The sequence below is a fragment of the Bos grunniens genome, chromosome 10 (assembly GCF_055505025.1).
Source record: "Bos grunniens cultivar Pamir isolate PY7600 chromosome 10, Bosgru_T2T1.0, whole genome shotgun sequence".
NCBI lineage: Eukaryota > Metazoa > Chordata > Mammalia > Artiodactyla > Bovidae > Bos > Bos grunniens.
In genome coordinates, this window is record NC_141174.1 from 59,458,854 (window position 1) to 59,481,876 (window position 23,023).

Here is a 23,023-nt window from a genome sequence, read left to right on the forward strand (position 1 = left end):
TGAACTTCCTGATGTTCAAGCTGGTTTTAGAAAAGGCAGAGGAACCAGAGATAAAATCGCCAACATCCTCTGGATCAGCGAAAAAGCAAAAGGAGAGTTCCAAAAAAACATCTATTTCTGCTTTATTGACTATGCCAAAGCCTTTGACTGTGTGGATCACAATAAACTGTGGAAAATTCTGAAAGAGATGGGAATACCAGACCACCTGACCTGCCTCTTGAGAAATCTGTATGCAGGTCAGGAAGCAACAGTTAGAACTGGACATGGAACAACAACCTGGTTCGAAATAGGAAAAGGTACGTCAAGCCTGTGTATTGTCACCCTGCTTATTTAACTTATATGCAGAGTACATCATGAGAAACGCTGGACTGGAAGAAACACAAGCTGGAATCAAGATTGCCGGAAGAAATATCAATAACCTCAGATATGCAGATGACACCACCCTTATGGCAGAAAGTGAAGAGGAACTCAAAAGCCTCTTGATGAAAGTGAAAGTGGAGAGTGAAAAAGTTGGCTTAAAGCTCAACATTCAGAAAACGAACATCATGGCATCCAGTCCCATCACTTCATGGGAAATAGATGGGAAAACAGTGGAAACAGTGTCAGACTATTTTTTGGGGCTCCAAAATCACTGCAGATGGTGACTGCAGCCATGAAATTAAAAGACGCTTACTCCTTGGAAGGAAAGTTATGACCAACCTAGATAGCATATTGAAAAGCAGAGACATTACTTTGCCAACAAAAGTCCGTCTAGTGAAGGCTATGGTTTTTCCTGTGGTCATGTATGGATGTGAGAGTTGGACTGTGAAGAAGGCTGAGCGCTGAAGAATTGATGCTTTTGAAGTGTGGTGTTGGAGAAGACTCTTGAGAGTCCCTTGGACTGCAAGGATGTCCAACCAGTCCATTCTGAAGGAGATCAGCCCTGGGATTTCTTTGGAAGGAATGATGCTAAAGCTGAAACTCCAGTACTTTGGCCACCTCACGCGAAGAGTTGACTCCTTAGAAAAGACTCTGATGCTGGGAGGGATTTGGGGCAAGAGGAGAAGGGGACGACAGAGGATGAGATGGCTGGATGGCATCACTGACTCAATGGACGTGAGTCTGAGCGAACTCCAGGAGTTGGTGATGGACAGGGAGGCCTGGCGTGCTGCAATTCATGAGGTCACAAAGAGTCGGACACAACTGAGCGACTGAACTGAACTGAACTGAACTATTTGTTATTAGCAAATTCTCTTGGAACTTATGAATTAGATGTATCCTGCAAATAGATGATGTTCCAAACTCACATGAAAACTTTCAATTTCTGTAAACAGAGTAAGTAGGCCTTTGGATGTTCTGGACTCAACTAATTAAAAGCTAAAAATAAATCACATAGAAATCAACTATACTCCAATTAAAAAATCACATAGCATTTGTAGTTAACATAACTTTAAATAACAATGAGAACTTTTCCCCCAAAAACAATGATCAGGTGCTGTTTTTACTGCAATTGAAGAAAGGTGTTGGAAAGATAACCTAGTTTATTGGACTATTTCCCCATGAGCAGGATTATAAAAACTCCTCTTCCCCCCACCCCCCAACCCCCACCCCTGGCACAGTAGAGTGGTTTAAATGAGCTGCAATCAAGCGATCTTTTTGGAAGATGGAAAATTGGAAGATTTGTTAAAACTTGGAAAGAAATTTTGTCATTTACTTCACGAATCATTCAGCAAAAGGCAGCCATGTGCAACTTAAAATAAGTTACTACCTCAGAATATCACCATGTCACTTAACCTAAAGGTGGATTTGGTTGTGTTTTTGGATTTTTTTTATTTTTTATTTTTTTGTCCTCCATCATCAAATCAGCAGTTTTGCAAGCAAGGGACAGGACCAGTTATCTCCAGCGATGACTGGGGAGAGAGAGAAGAGTGATTAATACTTAAGGACTGACACTAGAACTACCCTGCCCCCACCCCCTATCACCATCATCTCATGCACTTCATTAGAAGAAACAGGAAGAACCCACCATCCTGGAAGCTGTGGTAGACGCTATTTGGTGTCACACACTTGAGACTCTGCATTGACACAGTGATTCATTTACTGAACTGTGGGCACTCAGAATTAAGCAACCCAATCCTGCCTCAACTGAACCAAAGATTCTGCTGCTCTTGAGGAATCTCAGCCAGGTGCTGACAGCCTGGTGAGAAGACAGCTTTGAGGGAACGGGGACTGAAGTGGGGATATAAGGACACTTTCACATCACACGGTAAGAAGCCTCTGGGCCGAGTTTGTACTGAAAGCGTGAAATGAAGGGGGCATAGATTTTAACTAGTATACTGAGCTTTACGTGAGTCCCTAGTTTAAGTCACACTGCAACACTAGGAAATCGATATTGTCAGTCCCCTTTTAGACAGCAGGAACTGGGACAGAAAGAAGACAAAGAGTTGACTCCTGCCAGGGTTCACGGCCTGCACCATCGGGTCCCCGGAAGCTGGAGTGCAGGGACCGGCTTCCGCGGGTTTCTGAGCTGGGGAGAAAGTCCCCGCTGCGGTACAGAAACCGAGGTCTGGGTGAGGCGCCAGCAGCGGAAGGAGAAGGGCCGTCTCCTCTGTGGTGCAGCACTCGCCGAGGGGAGGTCGGCGCGGAGACCATAGCTGAAAGCCAAACGCAAACGCCGGCGATAGGCATCAACCCCTCTGTCAGCCCCCTCGCTGCGAGGAGGGGTTTCTCACGCTCAGTTCTCGGGAGACTGAGCCGGAGGTCGGAAGGAAGCGGGGCGAGGGATGAGTCATCCCGCCCAATTCCTCCTTCCCGGTCCCTTCGCCTCCGCATGCCGGCCGCCTCCCGATATCATGCAGCGGGGAATGAAGACTCCCCTCATCCTCAGAATCCTCCACCAAACCCCCTGTGACCTGCAGAGGAGAGGAGAAGGATGGGGCATATGGCCAATGAGAGCTTCGCTCTCTCGCTCTCCGTCCAATCGGCCGCTGTTTACAGGCTGGGGCGGGACTAGGGGGCGAGGAGGGGGCGGTCCCAGGCTGGCTCTGGGCTCCGAGGTTCGGTGGCTCACAGAGAGAGCGCCTCGCAGGGAGTCGGCGCCTAAGCGACGCGGGAAGGCGCCACTGCCAAAACCACCGCCGCCACTGCTGGCCAAGGTGCTGGACACGACAGGCCAGCCGGCCACCTCGTCAGCTCAGGCGCCCGTTGCAGCCGCAGCTGCTTCGCTCCCAGCCGGGTCCCCATGGAAGAGATGGAAGAAGAGTTAAAATGCCCAGTGTGCGGCTCCTTCTATCGCGAGCCGATCATCTTACCCTGCTCTCACAATATATGTCAGGCGTGCGCCCGCAACATCCTGGTACAGACCCCAGAGTCAGAGTCCCCCCAGAGCCGACGGGCCTCGGGCTCCGGGGTCTCTGATTATGACTATCTGGATCTGGACAAGATGAGCCTGTACAGCGAGGCGGACAGCGGCTATGGCTCCTACGGGGGGTTCGCCAGCGCCCCTACTACACCGTGCCAGAAGTCCCCCAACGGCGTCCGTGTGTTCCCCCCGGCTATGCCGCCACCGGCCACCCACCTGTCACCGGCCTTGGCCTCTGTGCCCCGCAACTCCTGTATCACCTGCCCCCAGTGCCACCGCAGCCTCATCTTGGATGACCGGGGGCTCCGCGGCTTCCCCAAGAACCGCGTCCTGGAAGGGGTAATTGACCGCTACCAGCAGAGCAAAGCGGCTGCCCTTAAATGCCAGCTCTGCGAGAAGGCACCCAAGGAAGCCACCGTCATGTGTGAACAGTGCGATGTCTTCTACTGTGACCCGTGCCGCCTGCGCTGCCACCCGCCCCGGGGTCCTCTGGCCAAGCATCGCCTGGTACCCCCGGCTCAGGGCCGCGTGAGCCGGCGGCTAAGCCCACGAAAGGTTTCCACTTGCACAGACCACGAGCTGGAGAACCACAGCATGTACTGCGTGCAGTGCAAGATGCCCGTGTGCTACCAGTGCTTGGAGGAGGGCAAACACTCCAGCCACGAAGTCAAGGCTCTAGGGGCCATGTGGAAACTGCACAAGGTAAGTCCTAAGAAAACCCACCCCTAACTCCCCGCGCCTCCGATCCTCCAGTTTTGCAGCAGATGACACCCCCCCCCCCTCTTTTGCGCACAGTGCATCCCAACGGGGGCGCAATGCAGGTGCCTCCAATATCTGCTTCCCCCGTCTGGTGCATTGCAGGAAGCGCAGGGGAACCTTAAACGGCTCACAGGGGAGTTGAACCTCTCCAGAGAGTTGTTTCGGGGATGCGTAGAGCGGGTCTCCCGGAGCACGCTGCCTGCGAGCCAGGCGCAGGGCGCCCCCTCCCCGCCGCAGACGTGCAACTCTGGGCCGCCACCAGCGAGTGGGAAAGCGATGCGTTACTGGGCCGACCCGCGGCTATTCTCAGGGCCGCCAGGGACGCTCCAGGGCAGAGCCGGTGTGGGGCTCCGGCCGTGATCCCCGGGGAGGAGGTGGGGGCGGTTGGGTGGCGCGGACCACTGGGTGCCGAGCTGCTGAATAGGCTGGCGCCTGGAGTCGCGGCGGGGGTGGGGAACACACCGGGAGCGGAATACTGATTAGTAGGCGCTGGCCCAAACCCAACGTCCGCGCTGGAAGGATGCGGATCCGGGTGCTTTGCGCTCAGGAGGTGTGTGAGTGGGGAGTAGGGTGGAAGAAGTAAGAAAAATAAAATAAAATCCTGTACTCGCCATGGCAACACGGCCAGAGGCTGAGGCCCTGACCCTCGCGGAGAGGACGTGGGCTGGAGGAGCAGGACTGGAGGTTTCTGCGCGGTCGCGGCCTGAAAACTAGGCAGGTGCATCTTCCAGTTTCTCAGGGTAACCCCTCCTGTTGACCACCTACGCACCCGTTTGTCCAGAATGCAACCGTTTTCCTTTATCAGTAGTTGTCTGTGCAAACTTTGAAACACCTGTTACCAAATTTATCTTTCTGATGTCTTTTGGTGGTACCGCTGCCAAAGCTAGCCTCAAGAACAGGGCCTTTAACCACGTGTTAGGTCATGCCAGTCCCCTGTTCAAAGTCCTTCCGTTGCCCCCACGTTTCTTATTCCTTAGGAAGGTCCGCCAGGACCTCACATGACCTGTTTCCTTTGGCCTCACCGACCTTATTTCCTCCCACTTCCTCTGCTTGAGCCAGCTGTCCCTCTTGCTGTTCCTCCACAAACACCAGGGCCCCCTGACCCCAGGGCCTATGCATCTGATATTCCTTCAGCTCCAGACCAAATACCCTGTATCTTAATAGTTCATTCTCTTGCCTCCTTCAGATCATTACTCAGATCTCAGCGTTGCAGTGAGACCTTTCTGATTCCTTTAGTTCCCTCTCTGCTTTATTTTTCCCAGTAGTACTTACCACTAACTGGCATGCTATATATTTTAATTAACATGCTACTTTTGTGTTTATCTATTGCTCCCCCAACACACACACACAAATAAGCTTCAGGGGGAAAGAGATCTTTATAATGTTGCCCACACTGATTAGGAAGAAGGGAACCACTCTTGAGATGTACATGAATCTGACTTTTACTTTTTTAAAAAATCCACTTAGTCGGGTGTGCAAAGGTCAAGGCAGAGGTTCAGGACTGTTATAGGGAGGTTTTCTTTACACCATTGAGTTGCAAGCTCAAGAATGAGGCAGGGCAGTAAAGATGGTCTTCAGGCATCAGCTGTCGGCCCCCCAACTCAGGGTTTCTTGGCACTCCCTGGAGACCAGAAAAGCTAGCCTTTGAGAAAGGCTCTCGGGTTAAGGGGAGAAATATTGATAATTTATTTAAAGCAAGAAAAAATAAAGCATCACCATTTTCAGCAGTCAGGGAGCTCAACTCAGTATTGATTGAATGGGATCCACATTTACAGTTATTTGTGTTCTCACATATAGCCTACTGAACTGTATTAGTACTGATGGAGACAATTCAGCACAAATTTGAGCTCCGCCCCACTCCAGGCACACGCCACTTTTTAAACATTTCAATTTAAGTTGTTTAAATGATGTTTAATTTTGAAAGTTTTAAAAACTTTAATTCATGGCCAATTTTTTCTTCCTATTATGATTTCACTCCTAAACTGCTAACTATAGCCTACGTTGAATTGCCCTACAAATTACCATATCATTGGGGCTAAGAAATTAATCACCCTGTCTGGGAAAAAGGACTTATAGGCATACACTAATTAGGATGGTCAAACTACAGCATTATTTTTCTGTGAAGGAGAACCTATATTTTATCCATTAAGACCAAAGGCAGCCTTTAAATCTCCATCAAGCCCCATGTAGATTTGAAATGTTAAATCAAAACCAGAATTGAAAGAGACACATGTACCCCAACGTTCATCACAGCACTGTTTATAATAGCCAGGACATGGAAGCAACCTAGATGTCCACCAGCAAACGAATGGATAAGAAAGCGGTGGTACATATACACAATGGAGTATTACTCAGCCATTAAAAAGAATACATTTGAATCAGTTCTAATGAGGTGGATGAAACTGGAGCCTATTATACAGAGTGAAGTAAGCCAGATAGAAAAACACCAATACAATTTACTAACGCATATATATGAAATTTAGAAAGATAGTAACGATACCCTATATGCAAGACAGCAAAAGAGACACAAACGTGTAGAACAGTCTTTTGGACTCTGTGGGAGAGGGTGAGGGTGGGATGATTTGGGAGAATGGCATTGAAACATGTATATTATCATATGTGAAATGGATCGCCAGTCCAGGTTCAATGCATGAGACAGGGTGCTCAGGGCTGGTGCACTGGGATGACCCAGAGGGATGGGATGGGGAGGGAGGTGGGAGGGGGGTTCAAGATGGGGGACACACATACATCCGTGGCAGATTTATGTCAATGTATGGCAAAACCACTACAATATTGTAAGGTAATTAGCCTCCAATTAAAATAAATAGATTTAAATAAAAAAAAAAAAGAAATGTTAAATCATTTGTTTTATCAGTAATGGAAGCTGTGAGTAGACACTGTGGTGTAGACAGAGTTGACATTTGGATGTTTGCTAAAAAAGAATAATGTAAAGCCCTTAAGACATGACATAAGTAGACTAGGAAGGGAATATTGGTTCATTTAAAAATATTTTCTTCTCTGATCTTTTGTATATTTCTTCAAAATAGTAAATACAGTTCTTTTTCTGCCAATATCACAGTGATTAAACTGCCAAAAAATATAAGGCAGGAGGATGACAGATTTTAACATTCATTTATCAACTGTTAGATGAACAACAAACATTATTCCCTCACCATGTCTGCTTAATAAGATAGTTAATGTGTTAACATTCGATTTTCTCATATAGTCTATCTTCCATCATCACAAAAAACTCATGAGCCAGAATTCCTAAGTCCTTCAGAATATAGGCGAGCAAAGAACTATACTAAGTAGTTCTCCCAAAGTTGGACAGTTAGTTATCAACACAGGTTATCACTAGATCTGAAAGTTTTCATTAATATTTAGTCATTTCCAGTGATAAAACTGTGTGAATAAGTGTTTCCCTCAGGAAACAAGACAAAATGGCTGAAGTTTATCTTTTAAGTACTTTTAAAAACAACTGGTTGAAACTCATTAGTTGTCAATTGACTAAATTGATTTACTTTTCAGATATCTATGGTCTTCAAAATCCATGAAAAATAATAATAAAGGAAGTGTCCTTGTAGGAAAAATATCTGGTGACATTTTTTATTTAGTGTCAGTACTTACTCCATTCCTTATCTAACTTAGGTTGGTATAAAGAAATGCTGTGCACACAAAACAAAATTTTGTAGGTACTTTAATATAGGCAATTGGAACCATTATTATTACTTTGTAATTTTAGCAATTCATATTTCTAAATTTAACATTATTCTTGAATTTCTGATGTATTTTATCAATCAATGAATCAGTAATATATTTGTAAATTCTTTCGTGTTTTTACTATTGAGCAAGAATTTTCTTTTCCTTTCTACCCTAATCACTGTTCATTCTCAGTCTTGTCTCAAATGTTATTTCTCTCTTAGCTTCTTTTTCTTAAATAAAGATGTGTAATTTAAGCATTTTAAAATAAACCATCAGTTATTATGCATTCATCTTCAAGGCATTCTGGGAAAGAAATACCTGCTTTGTAGTGTGGTGGCATCTCATCAAATATTTTCATGATAAATATGTTATTTAATGTAACTAAAGGCAATGGCACCCCACTCCAGCACTCTTACCTGGAAAATCCCATGGACGGAGGAGCCTGGTGGGCTGCAGTCCATGGGGTCGCTAAGAGTTGGACACGACTGAGCGACTTCACTTTCGCTTTTCACTTTCATGCATTGGAAAAGGAAATGGCAACCCACTCCAGTGTTCTTGCCTGGAGAATCCCAGGGACAGGGGAGCCTGGTGGGCGCCGTCTATGGGGTCGCACAGAGTCAGACACGACTGAAGTGACTTAGCAGCAGCAGTAGCAGCAGCAGCAAAGTGGTATTCAGTTAGATATATACATCAGCAGTAAACACAGAATAACCTAGATGTTCCTATGGTAAATGCAACGGGTAACATACGTCCATGTTCTTAAATTTTTTAAAATTTACTTCATGTATAATGAGAACATTCTGTGAGCAACTTAAACATTCTTACAAGTATTAAGGAGAATGTTACAGAGGAATAAATTGTTTCTCATTGTACTGAGGCAAAAACAGAAAGAGCTAGATGAAGTTCTGGCTTCCAGAGCTGATTTTTCCGCTTACCTGCTGGTAACTTTAGGCAAATCTATAACCTCTCTGTGCTTCCCACCCACAGAATGTAAAGCAACTGAAACTATATTTATGACAGTATTTTGAAAAAATAATTATAATGTTTGTAACTTAGTAATTTTATTTTGCCAAAATAGAAAGTTTTTGCATAAAACAGAAGTTATTATCTCATTAGTCAACTGTTGTTGTGTATGTGTATATGTGTTAGTCACCAAGTTGTGTCCCATTCTTTGCGACGCCATGGACTGCAGCCCGCCAGGCTCCTCTGTCCATGTAATTCTCCAGGCAAGAATACTGGAGTGGGTAGCCATTCCCTTCTCCAAGGGATCTTCCCTGACCCAGGGACTGAAGCCAGGTCTCCCTCATTGCAGGAATATTCCTTACCATCTGAGCCACCAGGGAAGCTCTGAGCTATTACTGCATAGAAATCCTATCCTCCAACTTGGGATACATTGCTTGCTCCTTAAAGAGTACAGGGTGCAGTGTAAAGATGGAGAAGGCAATGGCACCCCACTCCAGTACTCTTACCTAGAAAATCCCATGGACGGAGGAGCCTGGTGGGCTGCAATCCGTGAGGTCGCTAAGAGACACGACTGAGCAACTTCACTTTCACTTTTCACTTTCATGCATTGGAGAAGGAAATGGCAACCCACTCCAGTGTTCTTGCCTGGAGAATCCCAGGGACGGGGGAGCCTAGTGGGCTGCCATCTATGGGGTTGCACAGAGTTGGACATGACTGAAGTGACTTAGCAGCAGCAGCAGCAGTAAAAAGACTATTCTTAAAGATGATCTCAAAGAGTGAGCCAGATCCTAATGGGTCCTGATCGAATAGTCAGTTGAATTAAACCCAAGGAGCAGAACATTAGACAAAAATTTATTTGTGTATAAACAAAGGTATTTTGTTTTTCAGTTACACAGCTAAAATGATAAGTGATATGACTCATTTTTTTCAGATGCACAGCTTCGAGTTCAACTTCTTGAACTTAGGCTGAAAAAATATGTTTGGAACATGCCAGCCTTATGGCAGAGAGAAGGGAGCAAAGCAGATCCATTCAATGACGCTTAAAGTTTCCATTCAGGCATGGCATGTCACTTCTGCTTACATTCCATTGGCTAAAACAAACCATGTGGCCAAGATCGACATCCGTGCTGTAGGAAATACACTCTTCCAATAGAGAGGCGCCAGAGAAGGGCCTTGTAGAAGATGGCAGAAAATATTTTGAACAAATAATACAACATGGCACATGCCTAATTCTCTCATGCCCTCTTCTGTCCCTGAATGGGCTTCCTTGGCCTGCACAAGGCCCAACATGACTCCTCCAGCTCCAATGCAGCATCATTTTCACTTCAGGTGTCCACTCTCATCAGACCAGTGTCTTTGTGTCTCTTAGGCCACATTTTCAAGTTTAGAGAAAGAATGTGATTGACTCAGCTTGAGTGAAGGGTTTACTGATGACTGCCTACCCCTTTGGTGAGGTGGGTGCAGAAGACGTGAATGAGACAAGTAAGGCACTCACCTTGGGTGAAAAACATAAGGGTGTGCCAGAAACTCAGTAATCAGGATAAAAATATTATAAGGTGATATCTTTGTTTCTTTAAAAAAAAAAAAAAAAAGGCAATTATTTACTTGGCTGTACCAGGTCTTAGTTGTGGAATGGGGGATCTTTAGTTGCAGCCTGCGAACTCTTCTCTGCGACATGTGTGATCTGGTTCCCTGACCAGGGATTGAATCTGGGCCCCCTGCATTGGGAGCACAGAGCCTTAGCCACTGGACCACCAGAAAAGTCCTGTAAGGCAGTATCTTAAAAAACAAAGATGAATGCAAAAAAATTCACAATGAGCAGAATATCAACATTTTAAAACATTGATCAATGACAGTGCCGTGCTGAGCCATATTGGAGCCTAAGTCAAAAGGGAAAATCAGTAGTATTGATCCTGTCTTTAAGATTTTGATCTTTTGTTCATCATAGATTTTTTGGCATTCATTTTTATTTTTTAAAAATATCACATTAAAATATTATTTATGTTGACTACTGAGGTTTTGGCACCCCTTTCAATTCCACACCTGAGCAAAATGCCTCACTCCCCTCACCCTAGTCCTGGCCCCGAGGGGTCATGAGTGGAAGGAGGATGGTAAAAGGTGCCAAAATATGATTTTGCATTCACTTCAGGTGTCTCTTTTAAAGTATGTGGTTGGGTTGAGAGTGTAAGGAACTGTATGCTGCTGCTGCTAAGTCACTTCAGTCATGTCCGACTCTGTGCAACCCCATAGATGGCAGCCCACCAGGCTCTGCTGTCCCTAGGATTCTCCAGGCAAGAACACTGGAGTGGGTTGCCATTTCCTTCTCCAATGCATGAAAGTGAAAAGTGAAAGTGAAGTCGCTCAGTCATGTCCGACCCTCAGCGACCGCATGGACTGCAGCCCACCAGGCTCCTCCATCCATGGGATTTTCCAGGCAAGAGTACTGGAGTGGGGTGCCATTGCCTTCCCCGAAGGAACTGTATAGTTTCATTTAATAATTCCATCTGTTTAGAAGAAAAGAAGAGCTTATGGTAATCATGGAATTTAGTGTTTTGTGATTTTTATATTTTGGTCTCATAACAGTAGTGTTCTTCTTAGTTAAGTGCTTCTCCTCACCATCAGTTCTTGCCTCAGCCTAGTCCTTGTGACTCTGTGAGGCTGCCAATCCACAGCTCTGCCTTACCCGGCCACATGGGACAGCGTGTCACATGGACCTGGCAAGCCGTCACACCCTACCCCTCTGGCCAATTGATAATTCAAAGAATGAGCATATGACATAGCCCATCCAGTGAGAATCCTCTTCTGAGATTTATAGATACCATATATAGATAATAGAATCAGGGACAGAAAAGCCTTGCTTTCCTCTGACTTGTTGCAGCTAGAAGAAAAGACAGGGGCTGTCTGTATCCCTGCCTCTTCCTCTTCCTCCTATATTAGTAGAAGAAAGTAAGGCAACCCACAGAGATACAGCAGGAAGAAACAGAGAATTCAGAAAAGACTGTTTGAACCCCTGGCCTTCATAACCAAGGCCAGCTACCCACTCCTGCCTTTCCAGTTTTGTCAATCAACAAACTTCCCCCTTCTTTCTGCTTTAGCTCATTTGTATTGGTTTTCTGCCACTTGCAACTGAGATTTATCACATATAAACAATTGTATCTGAGGTTACTGAATAATATTCCATTGTATGCTCTCCCTGGATCTTCTGCATTTTAACTACAGAACTAATTGCTTGAGATGCTTTAAACGCGGAGCAACAGAGTTGATGATGACATATATGTGTATGTGTGTATATATATACACACACACACACAAATGCATATATATCTCATTTGCTTTATTCATTCATCTATTGATGGACATTTAGGTTGTAGAAGTTCTTTTTGCTTCAACACAAGTTTGGGAAACACCATTCTAGGCAGTGACTAGCCAAAAGTCAGTAAGGAGGTCGGTTTTCTTCATTTCTTATGTGTGCAGAGTAGACTACTCTAAAACTCCAGCCTGTGGATAAATGTCCCTACTCAGCCTATCCTTAAATCTTATGTTAAACCTTTTGATAAAATATTAAAAGTTACATTTATCTTATTTTTAAAATATTAAAGTCAAAGACAAAGAGGTAAAGCAATTAATATAAATTTTTTAGTATTTATGTCCATATATTTACTATAAGTTGCTTCTCTTTCTATTATAAATAACTGAAAGATGATTTTGAACATGAGTAATACCAATGTAATATAATTAAAAATTACGGCTTTGATTTACTTCTGACTACTGCTAGGTTTTATATACATGATGCCAAATGACTGGCTTGATTGAGTTTTTCATTAAATTGTGATAAATAGAAACAGATTGTTTTGAGTCCTTTTACAAAGCAAAAAAAAAAAAAAAAAAAGGACAATAGTAAAAGGTCAAAATTAATGCTACTTTTGTGACACCAGAGCAGAACAACGTGTCAAAAGAGTAATACATTGCCTGTTACATCCTAGGCTTTCTAATATTACCACACTGACCTTCAGGATCAATTTCTAATCTTGGAAGAGAAGTTGGTATAAAATGGCTACCATCAGTGAACCCAGATTATCAGAGACCCTCTAGGTTTTGTCAACAGCATGTCTAATTCATCCCAAAAGACATCTCAAAGCAAAAAAACCATTGTACTGAGGTGTTCTCACAGCAGTTTTATCCTAACCTGAAACTGGGTCCCTGTCTTAAAGTAAGAACTATCTCAGAGTAAGGTTACCCAGAAAACCCAAGCAAAATTCACAGAATATACTTGACATCACCAGCGAAGTTGTCATTTCATTTCACTTCTGTTTGACTCTGACTTCGCCATTTTTTGAACTTTTCTGGTTTATGTTGCAGATCCAGCCATGGTCCTGTCTGCCTACCTAAGTTACCTCTTCCTTTTTGACCTTCCTGGCCTTCCAGCTTCCTCACCAGCCCTCTCCCTGTCCACCAGGCCTCCCTCCACCGTTTTCTTAGACTAGATCGTCACCTCACCCCCACTAAGCTTGGCAGGCCCAGCTCCTGGGAGCCCGCCTCCACAGCCTTGCCCCATTTTCTACGCTCAGAAGATGTTTTTAGAAGGTTTGTTTGATGGAAAAAAAGAATCAGAAGATTAATGATTAGCAAATATATTGGCTTCCCTGGTGGCTCACATGGGAAAGAATCTGCCTGCAATGCAGGAGACCTGGGTTCTATCCCCTGGCTAGGAAGATCCCCCTGGAGAAGGGAATGGCTACCCATTCCAGTATTCTTGCCTGGAGAATTCCGTGGACAGAGGAGCCCAGTGGGTACAGTCCACGGGATTGCAAAGAGTCAGACACGAATGAGTGACTAACACACACACAATATATATCCCAATATTTTAAGTTTCTCCTATGAGCCTGACAGTAAGAATTAAATTTGAAAACCTGTATTTCACACCTTTTATTAAAAATATACTGAGCACCTACTGCATGCCAGCTACGGTTCTATGCCCTTTCCAGCCACTTTTTCAGTTAATCTTCAGGATTCACATATCTTCCTGCACAAAAGGGTTATAAAGTCATTCCGATTTTAAAAGGCAAAGCCAGAGTTTGAATCCAGGCTCCTGTGTGGAACTGCTGTCCTACCTTCTGGTAATCACAGGAAACATATGATCTGCAAAGCACAATTTGCGGTCTTATAAATTCAAGAACATAACAAATAACTGAGATCTTTTAGTTCTCATGTATGAAAATTAGTGAGAAATTAAAAGTAATTTGTCTCCTAAGTTTTCCTGTGACAAAATAAATTTAATGAGGAAAATACAGGGTGGAGGGAAGGGAGAGACATGTATGTTGAGTATTCCTTAGACCAGATCCTCGGAAGTGTGCTGGGTACCTCTGTCTTCTTGTCAGAACCAAGCAAGCAACAGATAGGCAGTAAGGTTCTATCAGCTCGGCCAGGGATTCACTGTCCTCTTCTAATAAAACAATCATCTTAAAATTTATAGGCAAAAGTGATATAAAACAAGAAGTAGATTTCTTTGGCATGTTAAGTATATTTCTATAAATCTAAAACATTCATAAGTGTATCCCGTGGGAAACATAAAAATGCATTCAAACCTGTACGCAGTAACTCCATGTTGACTTTCAATTTAAACTCACTCTTTTTGTACCTTTTGTTGAGATGGTTTAAAAAAATAAATGTATTCACCACCTCACACCAGTTGGAATGGCCATCATCAAAAAGTCTACAAACCATAAATGCCGGAGAGGGTGTGGAGAAAAGGGAAATCTCTTACATTGCTGGTGGGAATGTAAACTGATACAGCCACTATGGAAGATGGTATGGAAATTCCTTAAAAAGCTAGGAATAAAAGCACCGTATGACCCAGCAATCCAACTCCTAGGCATAAACCCTGAGGAAACCAAAAGTGAAAAAGACACATGTACTTCAATATTCACTGCAGCACTAATTACAATAGCTAGAACATGGAAGCAACCTGGATGTCCATTGACATATAAGCTGTGGTACATATTATAATGGAATACCACACAACCATAAAAAGGAACACATTTGAGTCAGTTCTAATGAGGTGGATGAATCTAGAGCCTGTTATAAGGGTAAAGTAAGTCAGAAAGAGAAATATAAACATCGTATACTGATACATATATATGGAATATAGAAAGATGGTACTGATGAATTTATTTGCAGGGCAGCAGTGGAGAAACAGACCTAGAGAACAGATCTATGGACATGGGGGGAGGAAAGGAGGGAGAAAGGGAGATGTATGGAGAGAGTAACATGGAAATTTACAATATCATATGTAAAGTAGATGGCCAATGTGAATTCGCTGTGTGACTCAGGGAACACAAACAGGGGCTCTGTGACAATCTAGAAGGGTGGGATGGGAAGGGAGATGGGAGGGAGGCTCGGGAGGGAGGGGACACAGGTGTACCTGTGGCTGATTCTTGTTGATGTATGATGGAAAACCACAAAATTCTGTAAAGCGATTATCCTTCAATTAAAAAAATTTTTTAAGAAAGTTTATTCCTATTCAGGAAAAGACCTGACCTGCCTTTTACCACAAATATTAAAAGGAATATATGACCTGGGAAAGCCCATTGTTTAAGAATGGTTTAAAGTCCAGCCAAATAAAATTGTTTTTCAAAAGCCTTGCATAGAACCAGCACTGCACATTTTATACTAATAGCTGTGATCAAAGAAGAAACTGTTCCTTGGAGAATTAGCTTTGGAAGCAGAATGCTGAACATTGTGCTTTGGTGTGGGAATACACGTTCTGTCTTAGCCCATACACGTGGATGGTTAATCCTCAGCTACCACTGATTTATTCATTAAAGCTGACTTTCCAGCCAGATAGCATCTATTCAGCTTTATTGAGCTTTTTCTTCATCCTCTCTTTTCTCTTACTTTGCTTGCAGCTTGCATTTTAAGAAGCAACTGTTTGACACCAAATACTTATCACTCTCTGCCACACTCCAGGAAGAGCTGTGAGAGGGCCATGCCGCTCTGACCTGTGCTGTTTATCAGTCTAAGACATTATCTAGTCTCTGAACAAAACCAGTTGCAGAGAGAAGTAAATGTGAATATGGGGGATTAAACAGTTTTTCTACCCCAGGAAGGTCTTCATAACAGGCTTTTTGACTTGGTAGGGAGCAAATGCTCAGAAGGTCAAATATACACAGATTCAGTTGTAATTATAACTCACTCAAAGCTGAAGGGAAATGACTTTATAACATACTATTTTTGATGCAAACAATCAACAGCTGACTTTACTATAAAGGTGTGTAGTCCATTGCATTATGCTACTGATATTTATGCCATCACCCAGATGCACCAGTTCATGAACTTGATAAAATGGTATCACTTATGCTATGCCACCCCCTCCACATCCATGAAATGTTATCCAAGCGCATTATTCACAAAAACTCAAATGTAGAATTGGGTTTCCATTCAATCTAATAAATCTTACATGGCACAGATAAATCCATAGTGCTTTTAACAAGCAGTTGTTATTGATTTTATTGACTATCAATCATCTGGCCAAGACAGCAAGCAAATATGATAAACAGCTTTTAGCACACAGTCAATGCAGTATGAAGAAGCTGCATGTTTACATTCAACTCCTGTTATCTGGCCACCTTGTGCCATTATGGAAGCAAATCTGCCATTGATGGAACTAAAACACTATTCAGAATTTAATAAAATTTTCTCTACATTATAATTTAAGGAACAAAAAATATAGAATATATATACTTGTATGAATACTAAATTTCCAAGCTAGCTTTAACAAACATGATAAGCAAGTGTACAGAGCATAACTACCATCCCCTTACCATTCAAACATGGTACCTCTCCACCTGAACAAAGAATGATTGCTCTGGTCACTGCATATAGAAAGTTTGTAGAAAGGTTTGACTTGATATAAGGTCCTGTTATGTAGGTAAAAACATGCTAATAAATATTGGTATTAGTTGGCAAACCACATAAATATTTTATAGTAAGTTTAAAAATTATCAAGCCAAAGATAAAATTAATGCTTCCTGCATGGAGAGTATCCTTGATTCTTGTTTTCCAAAGAGGTTGCATCATCTTACATCCCTACCAGCAATGGATGAGGGTTCCAGTTTCTCCATATCCTCAACACGTGTTAATATCTGGCTTTTTGACTAGAGCCATCCAAGCTGATGTTGAAAGGGTATCTCATTGTGGTTTTGTCTTGCAATTCCCTAATGACTAGTGATGTTGAACATCTCTCCATGTGTTTATTGGCTAGCTTCATATCACTTTTAGAGATTTTGCCTATTTTTAAATTGGGTAACTTCTCTTTTATTGTTGAGTTGTAAGAGTTCTTTATATTCTGATATTTATTCACTGTTTGAATGAAAAGAATAGAAGCGTGAGACTCTCATTCTTCAGAGACACAGGAAATAAAAAGCCAACACGGAGATGAGAGGAAGAAAAAACTGGTCAAGACTGACCTTCCAGAACTCCTACTGCTCCCTCACCCAGTAAGCTCTATCAGCCAAGTCTGAAGCAGAGCTCAGACAAGCTCTACCAGGATTGGCTCATGACAAATAGGAAACGTGGAAAAATCCAAAAGCAGGAGGAGGAAATATTTTCACTATCAAAGTCCCTGAATATGGTGGCTGTGCCTCCTCTTTGCCTCATGTTCCACTCTTCCTGGCTTCGGTACTAGAGTTCACTGGTACTAGAGTTTTGGTACTAGAGTTAAATATTACTAAGTTTCAGTGGTGCTGTGCTTCTGTTACTTGCAGGTTACCATTGTGGTGTTCAAAAAAGACACTTAGGCTGTCAAAGTGGTGGGCCCTTCCCCTGTATTTGAGAATTATAAATTGGTAGAATTGGGATACCGGGTATTTGAGATTATTTGCCTAACCCCCTCGAAAGTCAGAAAAATAAATCCCTGAACACTTCAGTAAATTACCAGAATCACACAGTTGTTACCAAAAAAATCTTTGATTTCTTAGAACTATATTAATTATTCTGAACATCCAAGGACCTATTTTCAGTTACTTCTATGTGTGCTGTGTATGGAAACACCATTTTTCTCTTTTGGGGCTTCCCTGATGGCTCAGACAGTAAAGAATCTGCCTGAAATGCAGGAGACCCAGGTTCAATCCCTGGGTCTACCCACTCCAGTATTCTTACCTGGGAAATCCCATGGACAGAGAAGCCTGGCGGGCTACAGTCCATGGGGTCACAAAGAGTCAGACACGACTGTGCAACTAACACCTCTTTTTTAGAGGCTCTCTCATGCCCTCAGACAAGTACAATCACAGTTTTTTCCACATTCCATGACTATAACTGTCAAAGTTTACCTGAACCTTGTTGTTCTCTCTTTAAATTGAATTGAAGTCTCTCAGTTGTGTCTGACTCTTTGTGACCCCTTGGACTATATAGCCTGCCAGGTTCTTCCATCCATGGGATTTTCCAGGCAAGAATACTGGAGTGGCTTGCCATTTCCTTCTCCAGGGATCTTCTCAACTCAGGGATCGAACCCGGGTCTCCCACACTTCAGGCAGAGACTCTATCACCTGAGCCACGTGGGAATCTTCGTTCTCTCTTTAAGGGGAAATTATGTGTCTGTTGTTGTTGTTGTTCAGTCACTCAGTCATGTCCTACTCTTTGTGATCCCATGGTCACAAAGCAGCACACCAGGCTTCCCTGTCCTTCACTATCTCCATGAGTTTGCTCAAACTCATGTCCATTGAGTTAGTGATGCCATCCAACCATTTCATCCTCTGTTGCCTCCTTCTCCTCTTGCCCTCAATCTTTCCACCATCAGGGTCTTTTCCAGTGAGTCAGCTCTTTGCATCAGGTGGCCAAAGTATTAGAGCTTCAGCTTCAGCATCAGTCTTTCTATACTATTGAATAATGTTCCTCCATTATAAATAAGGTAGTCCTTTTTTATTCTTTTTATTTTTTTTATTGAAGGATAGTTGCTTTACAGAATTTTGTTGTTTTCTGTTAAACTTCAACATGAATCAGCCATAGGTATACATATATCCCCTCCCTTTTGAACCTCCCTCCCATCTCCCACCCCATCCCACCCCTCTAGATTGATACAGAGCCCCTGTTTGAGTTTCTTGAGCCATACAACAAATTCCCGTTGGCTATCTATTTTACATATGGTAATGTAAGTTTCCATGTTACACTTTCCATACATCTCACCCTCTCGGAGAAGGCAATGGCACCCCACTCCAGTACTCTTGCCTGGAAAATCCCATGGACAGAGGAGCCTGGTGGGCTGCAGTCCATGGGGTCGCTACAAGTCGGACCCGACTGAGTGACTTCACTTTCACTTTTCACTTTCATGCATTGGAGGAGGAAATGGCAACCCATTCCAGAATTCTTGCCTGGAGAATCCCAGGAACGGGGGAGCCTGGTGGGCTGCCATCTACGGGGTCGCACAGAGTTGGACACGACTGAAGCGACTTAGCAGCAGCAGCAGCACCCTCTCCTCCCCTCTCCCCATGTCCATAAACCTATTCTCTATGTCTGTTTCTCCATTGCTGCTCTGCAAATAAATTCTTCACGACCGTTTTTCTAGATTCCGTATATAGGTGTTAGAATACTATATTTATCTTTCTCTTTCTGACTCACTTCACTCTGTATAATAGGTTCTCAGTTCATCCACCTCATCAGAACTGACTCAAATGCGTTCCTTTTTATGGCTGGGTAATATTCCATTGTGTATATGTACCACAACTTCTTTATCCATTCGTCTGTCGATGGACTTCTAGGTTGCTTCCATGTTCTAGCTATTGTAATTAATGCTGCAATGAACAATGGGATATATGTGTCTTTTTCACTTTTGGTTTCCTCAGGGTATATGCCTAGGAGTCAGATTGCTGGATCATATGGTGGTTTTATTCCTAGTTTTTAAAGGAATCTCCATACTGTCTTCCACAGTAGCTGTATCAATTACATTCCCACCAACAGTGCAAGAGCGTTCCCTTTTCTCCACACCCTCTCCAGCATTTATTATTTGTAGGGTTTTTGATGAGGGCCATTCTGACCAGTGTGAGGTGGTATCTCATTGTAGTTTTGATTTGCATTTCTCTAATAATGAGCGATGTTGAGCATCTTTTCATGTGTTTGTCAGCCATCTGTATGTCTTCCTTGGAGAAATGTCTGTTTAGGTCTTTTCCCCACTTTTTGATTGGGTTGTTTGTTTTTTCTGGCATTGAGTTGTATGAGCTGCTTGTATATTTTGGAAACTAATCCTTTATCGGTTGTTTCATTTGCTATTATTTTCTCCCATTCTGAGGGTCGTCTTTTCACTTTGTTTATAGTTTCTTTGCTGTGCAAAAGCTTTTAAGTTTAATCAGGTCCCACTTGTTTACTTTTGTATTTATTTCCATTACTCTAGGAGATGGGTCACAGAAGATCTTGCTTTGATTTATATCATTGAGTGTTCTACCTATGTTATCCTCTAAGACTTTTATAGGTTCTGGTCTTACATTTAGGTCTTTAATCCATTTTGAGTTTATCTTTGTGTATGGTATTAGGAAGTGTTCTAATTTCATTCTTTTACATGTAGCTGCCCAGTTCTACCATTTATTGAAGAGGCTGTCTTTGCCCCGTTGTATATTCTTGCCTCCTTTTCAAAAATAAGGTACCCATAGGTGCATGGGTTTATTTCTGGGCTTTCTATCTTGTTCCACTGGTCTGTATTTCTATTTTTTTTGCCAGTACCATACTGTCTTGATTACTGTAGCTTTGTAGTATAATCTGAAATCAGGAAGATTGATTCCTCCAAGTCCATTCTTCTTTCTCAAGACTGCTTTGGCTATTCAGGGTCTTTTGTGTTTCCATATGAATTATGAAATTTTTTGTTCTAGTTCTGTGAAAAATGCCATTGGTAATTTGATAGGGATTACATTGAATCTGTAGATTGCATTTGGTAGTGTAGTCATTTTCACAATATTGATTCTTCCTACCCAGGAACATGGAATATCTCTCCATCTATTTATGTTGTCTTTGATTTCTTTCATCAGTGTCTTATAGTTTTCTATAAGACTGTTCTTTTGTCTCCTTAGGTAAGTTTATTCCTAGATATTTAATTTTTTTGTTGTTGCAATGGCGAATGGGATGGATTCCTTAATTTCTCTTTCTGATTTTTCATTGTTAGTATATAGAAATGCAAGTGATTTCTGTGTATTGATTTTGTATCCTGTAACTTTGCTAAATTCACTGATTAGTTCTGGTAATTTTCTAGTACTGTCTTTAGGGTTTTCTACGTACAGTATCATGTCATCTGCAAACAGTAAGAGCTTTACTTCTTCTTTTCCAATTTGGACTCCTTTTGTTTCTTTTTCTTCTCTGATTGCTGTAGTTAGGACTTCCAGAACTGTGTTGAATAATAGTGGTGAAAGTGGACACCCTTGTCATGTTCCTGATCTTAGGGGGAATGCTTTCAGTTTTTCGCCATTGAAAATGTTTGCTGTAGGCTTATCATATATGGCCTTTCTATGTTGAGATAGGTTCCTTCTATGCCCATTTTTTGGAGAGTTTTAATCATAAATGGGTGCTGAATTTTGTCAAAGGCTTTTTCTGCATCTATTGAGATGATCATATGGTTTTTATCTTTCAATTTGTTAATATGGTATATCACATTGATTGATTTACGTGTATTGAAGAATCCTTGCATTCGTGGGATAAACCTAACTTGATCATGGTGTATGAGCTTTTTGATGTGTTGCTGAATTCTATTTGCTAAAATTTTGTTGAGGATTCTTGCATCTATGTTCATCAGTGAGATTGGCCAGTAGTTTTCTTTTTGTGTGTTGTTTTTGTCTGGTTTTGGTATCAGGGTGATGGTGGCCTCGTAGAATGAGTTTGAAAGTATTCCTTCCTCTGCAATTTTTTGAAAGAGTTTTAGAAGGATAGGCATTAGGTCTTCTCTAAATGTTTGATGAAATTCTCCTGTGAAGCCAATCGGTCCTGTTTTGGGGGAGATTTGGGGGATTTTGTTCTGGGGGAGATTTTTGATCACAGCTTCAATTTCAGTGCTTGTGACTGGGTTGTTCATAATTTCTTTTTCTTGCTGGTTCAGTCTCAGAAGATTGAACTTTTTAAACAATCTGTCCATTTCTTCCAGGTTATCCATTTTATTGCCATATTGTTCACAATAGTCTCTTATAATCCTTTGTATTTCTGCATTGTCTTTTGTAACCTCTCAGTTTTCATTTCTAATTTTGTGGATTTGATTCTTCTCTCTTTTTTTCTTGATGAGTCTGGGCTAAAGGTTTGTCATTTTGTTCATCTTCCCAAAGAACCAGATTTTAGTTTTATTAATCTTTACTATTGTTGCTTTCATTTCTTTTTTATTTATTTCTGCTTGGATCTTTATGATTTCTTTCCTTCTACTAATTTTGGGGATTTTTTTGTTCTTCTTTTTCCAGTTGTTTTAGGTGTAATGTTAGGTTGGTTATTCGATGTTTTTCTTGTTTCTTGAGATGGGATTGTATTGCTGTAAACTTCCCTCTTAGAACCGCTTTTGCTGCAACCCATAGGTTTTGAGTTGTTGTGTTTTCATTGTTGTTTGTTTCTAGAAATTTTTTGATTTCCCTTTTGATTTCTTCAATAACCTGTTGGTTATTTAGAAATGTGTTATTTAATCTCCATGTGTTTGTGTTTCTTACAGTTTTTCTTCTTGTAATTAATATCTAGTCTCATAGCCTTGTGGTCAGAGAAGATGCTTGATATGGTTTCAATTTTCTTAAATTTACTGAGGTTTGATTTGTGACCCAAGATGTGGTCTATCCTGGAGAATATTCTGTGTGCTTGGGAAGAAAGTGTATTCTTCTGTATTTGGATGGAATTTCCTGAAGATATCAATGAGATCCATCTCATCTAATGTACCACTTAAGACTTGTGTTTCCTTATTAATTTTCTGTTTTAATGATCTGTCCATTGGTATGAGTGAGGTGTTAAAGTCTCCTACTATTATTGTGTTACTGTCAGTTTCTCCTTTTATGTCTGTTAGTGTCTGTCTTATGTATTGAGGTGCTCCTATGTTGGGTGCATAGATATTTACAATTGTTGTGTCTCCCTCTTGGATTGATCCCTCGATCATTATGTAGTATCCTTCCTTATCTCTTGTAATCTTTATTTTAAGGTATATTTTGTCTGATATGAGGATTGCTACTCCAGCTTTCTTTTGCTTCCCATTTGCATGGAATATATTTTTCCATCCTCTCACTTTCAGTCTATATGTGTCTTTAGGTCAGAAGTGGGTTTCTTATA

The 23,023-nt window shown here is 42.1% G+C and overlaps 1 protein-coding gene across 15 annotated transcripts in view; it reads left to right on the forward strand.

Annotated features, from left to right (window-relative positions):
• The first annotated feature begins 1,891 nt into the window (after positions 1-1,891).
• Positions 1,892-23,023, forward strand: part of TRIM9 (tripartite motif containing 9) — a 119,997-nt gene continuing 98,865 nt past the window's right edge. For 6 of the 15 annotated variants that reach the window (XM_086321540.1, XM_086321543.1, XM_086321542.1 and 3 more), the window contains exon 1: positions 3,050-4,042. In XM_086321540.1, the coding sequence (XP_086177666.1) occupies positions 3,221-4,042 (822 nt within the window). In that variant the 5' untranslated portion in view covers positions 3,050-3,220. Of the gene's footprint in view, positions 4,043-23,023 lie in introns of all 15 variants that reach the window. The other 9 variants (XM_086321541.1, XM_086321545.1, XM_086321547.1 and 6 more) reach the window with 5 other exon arrangements.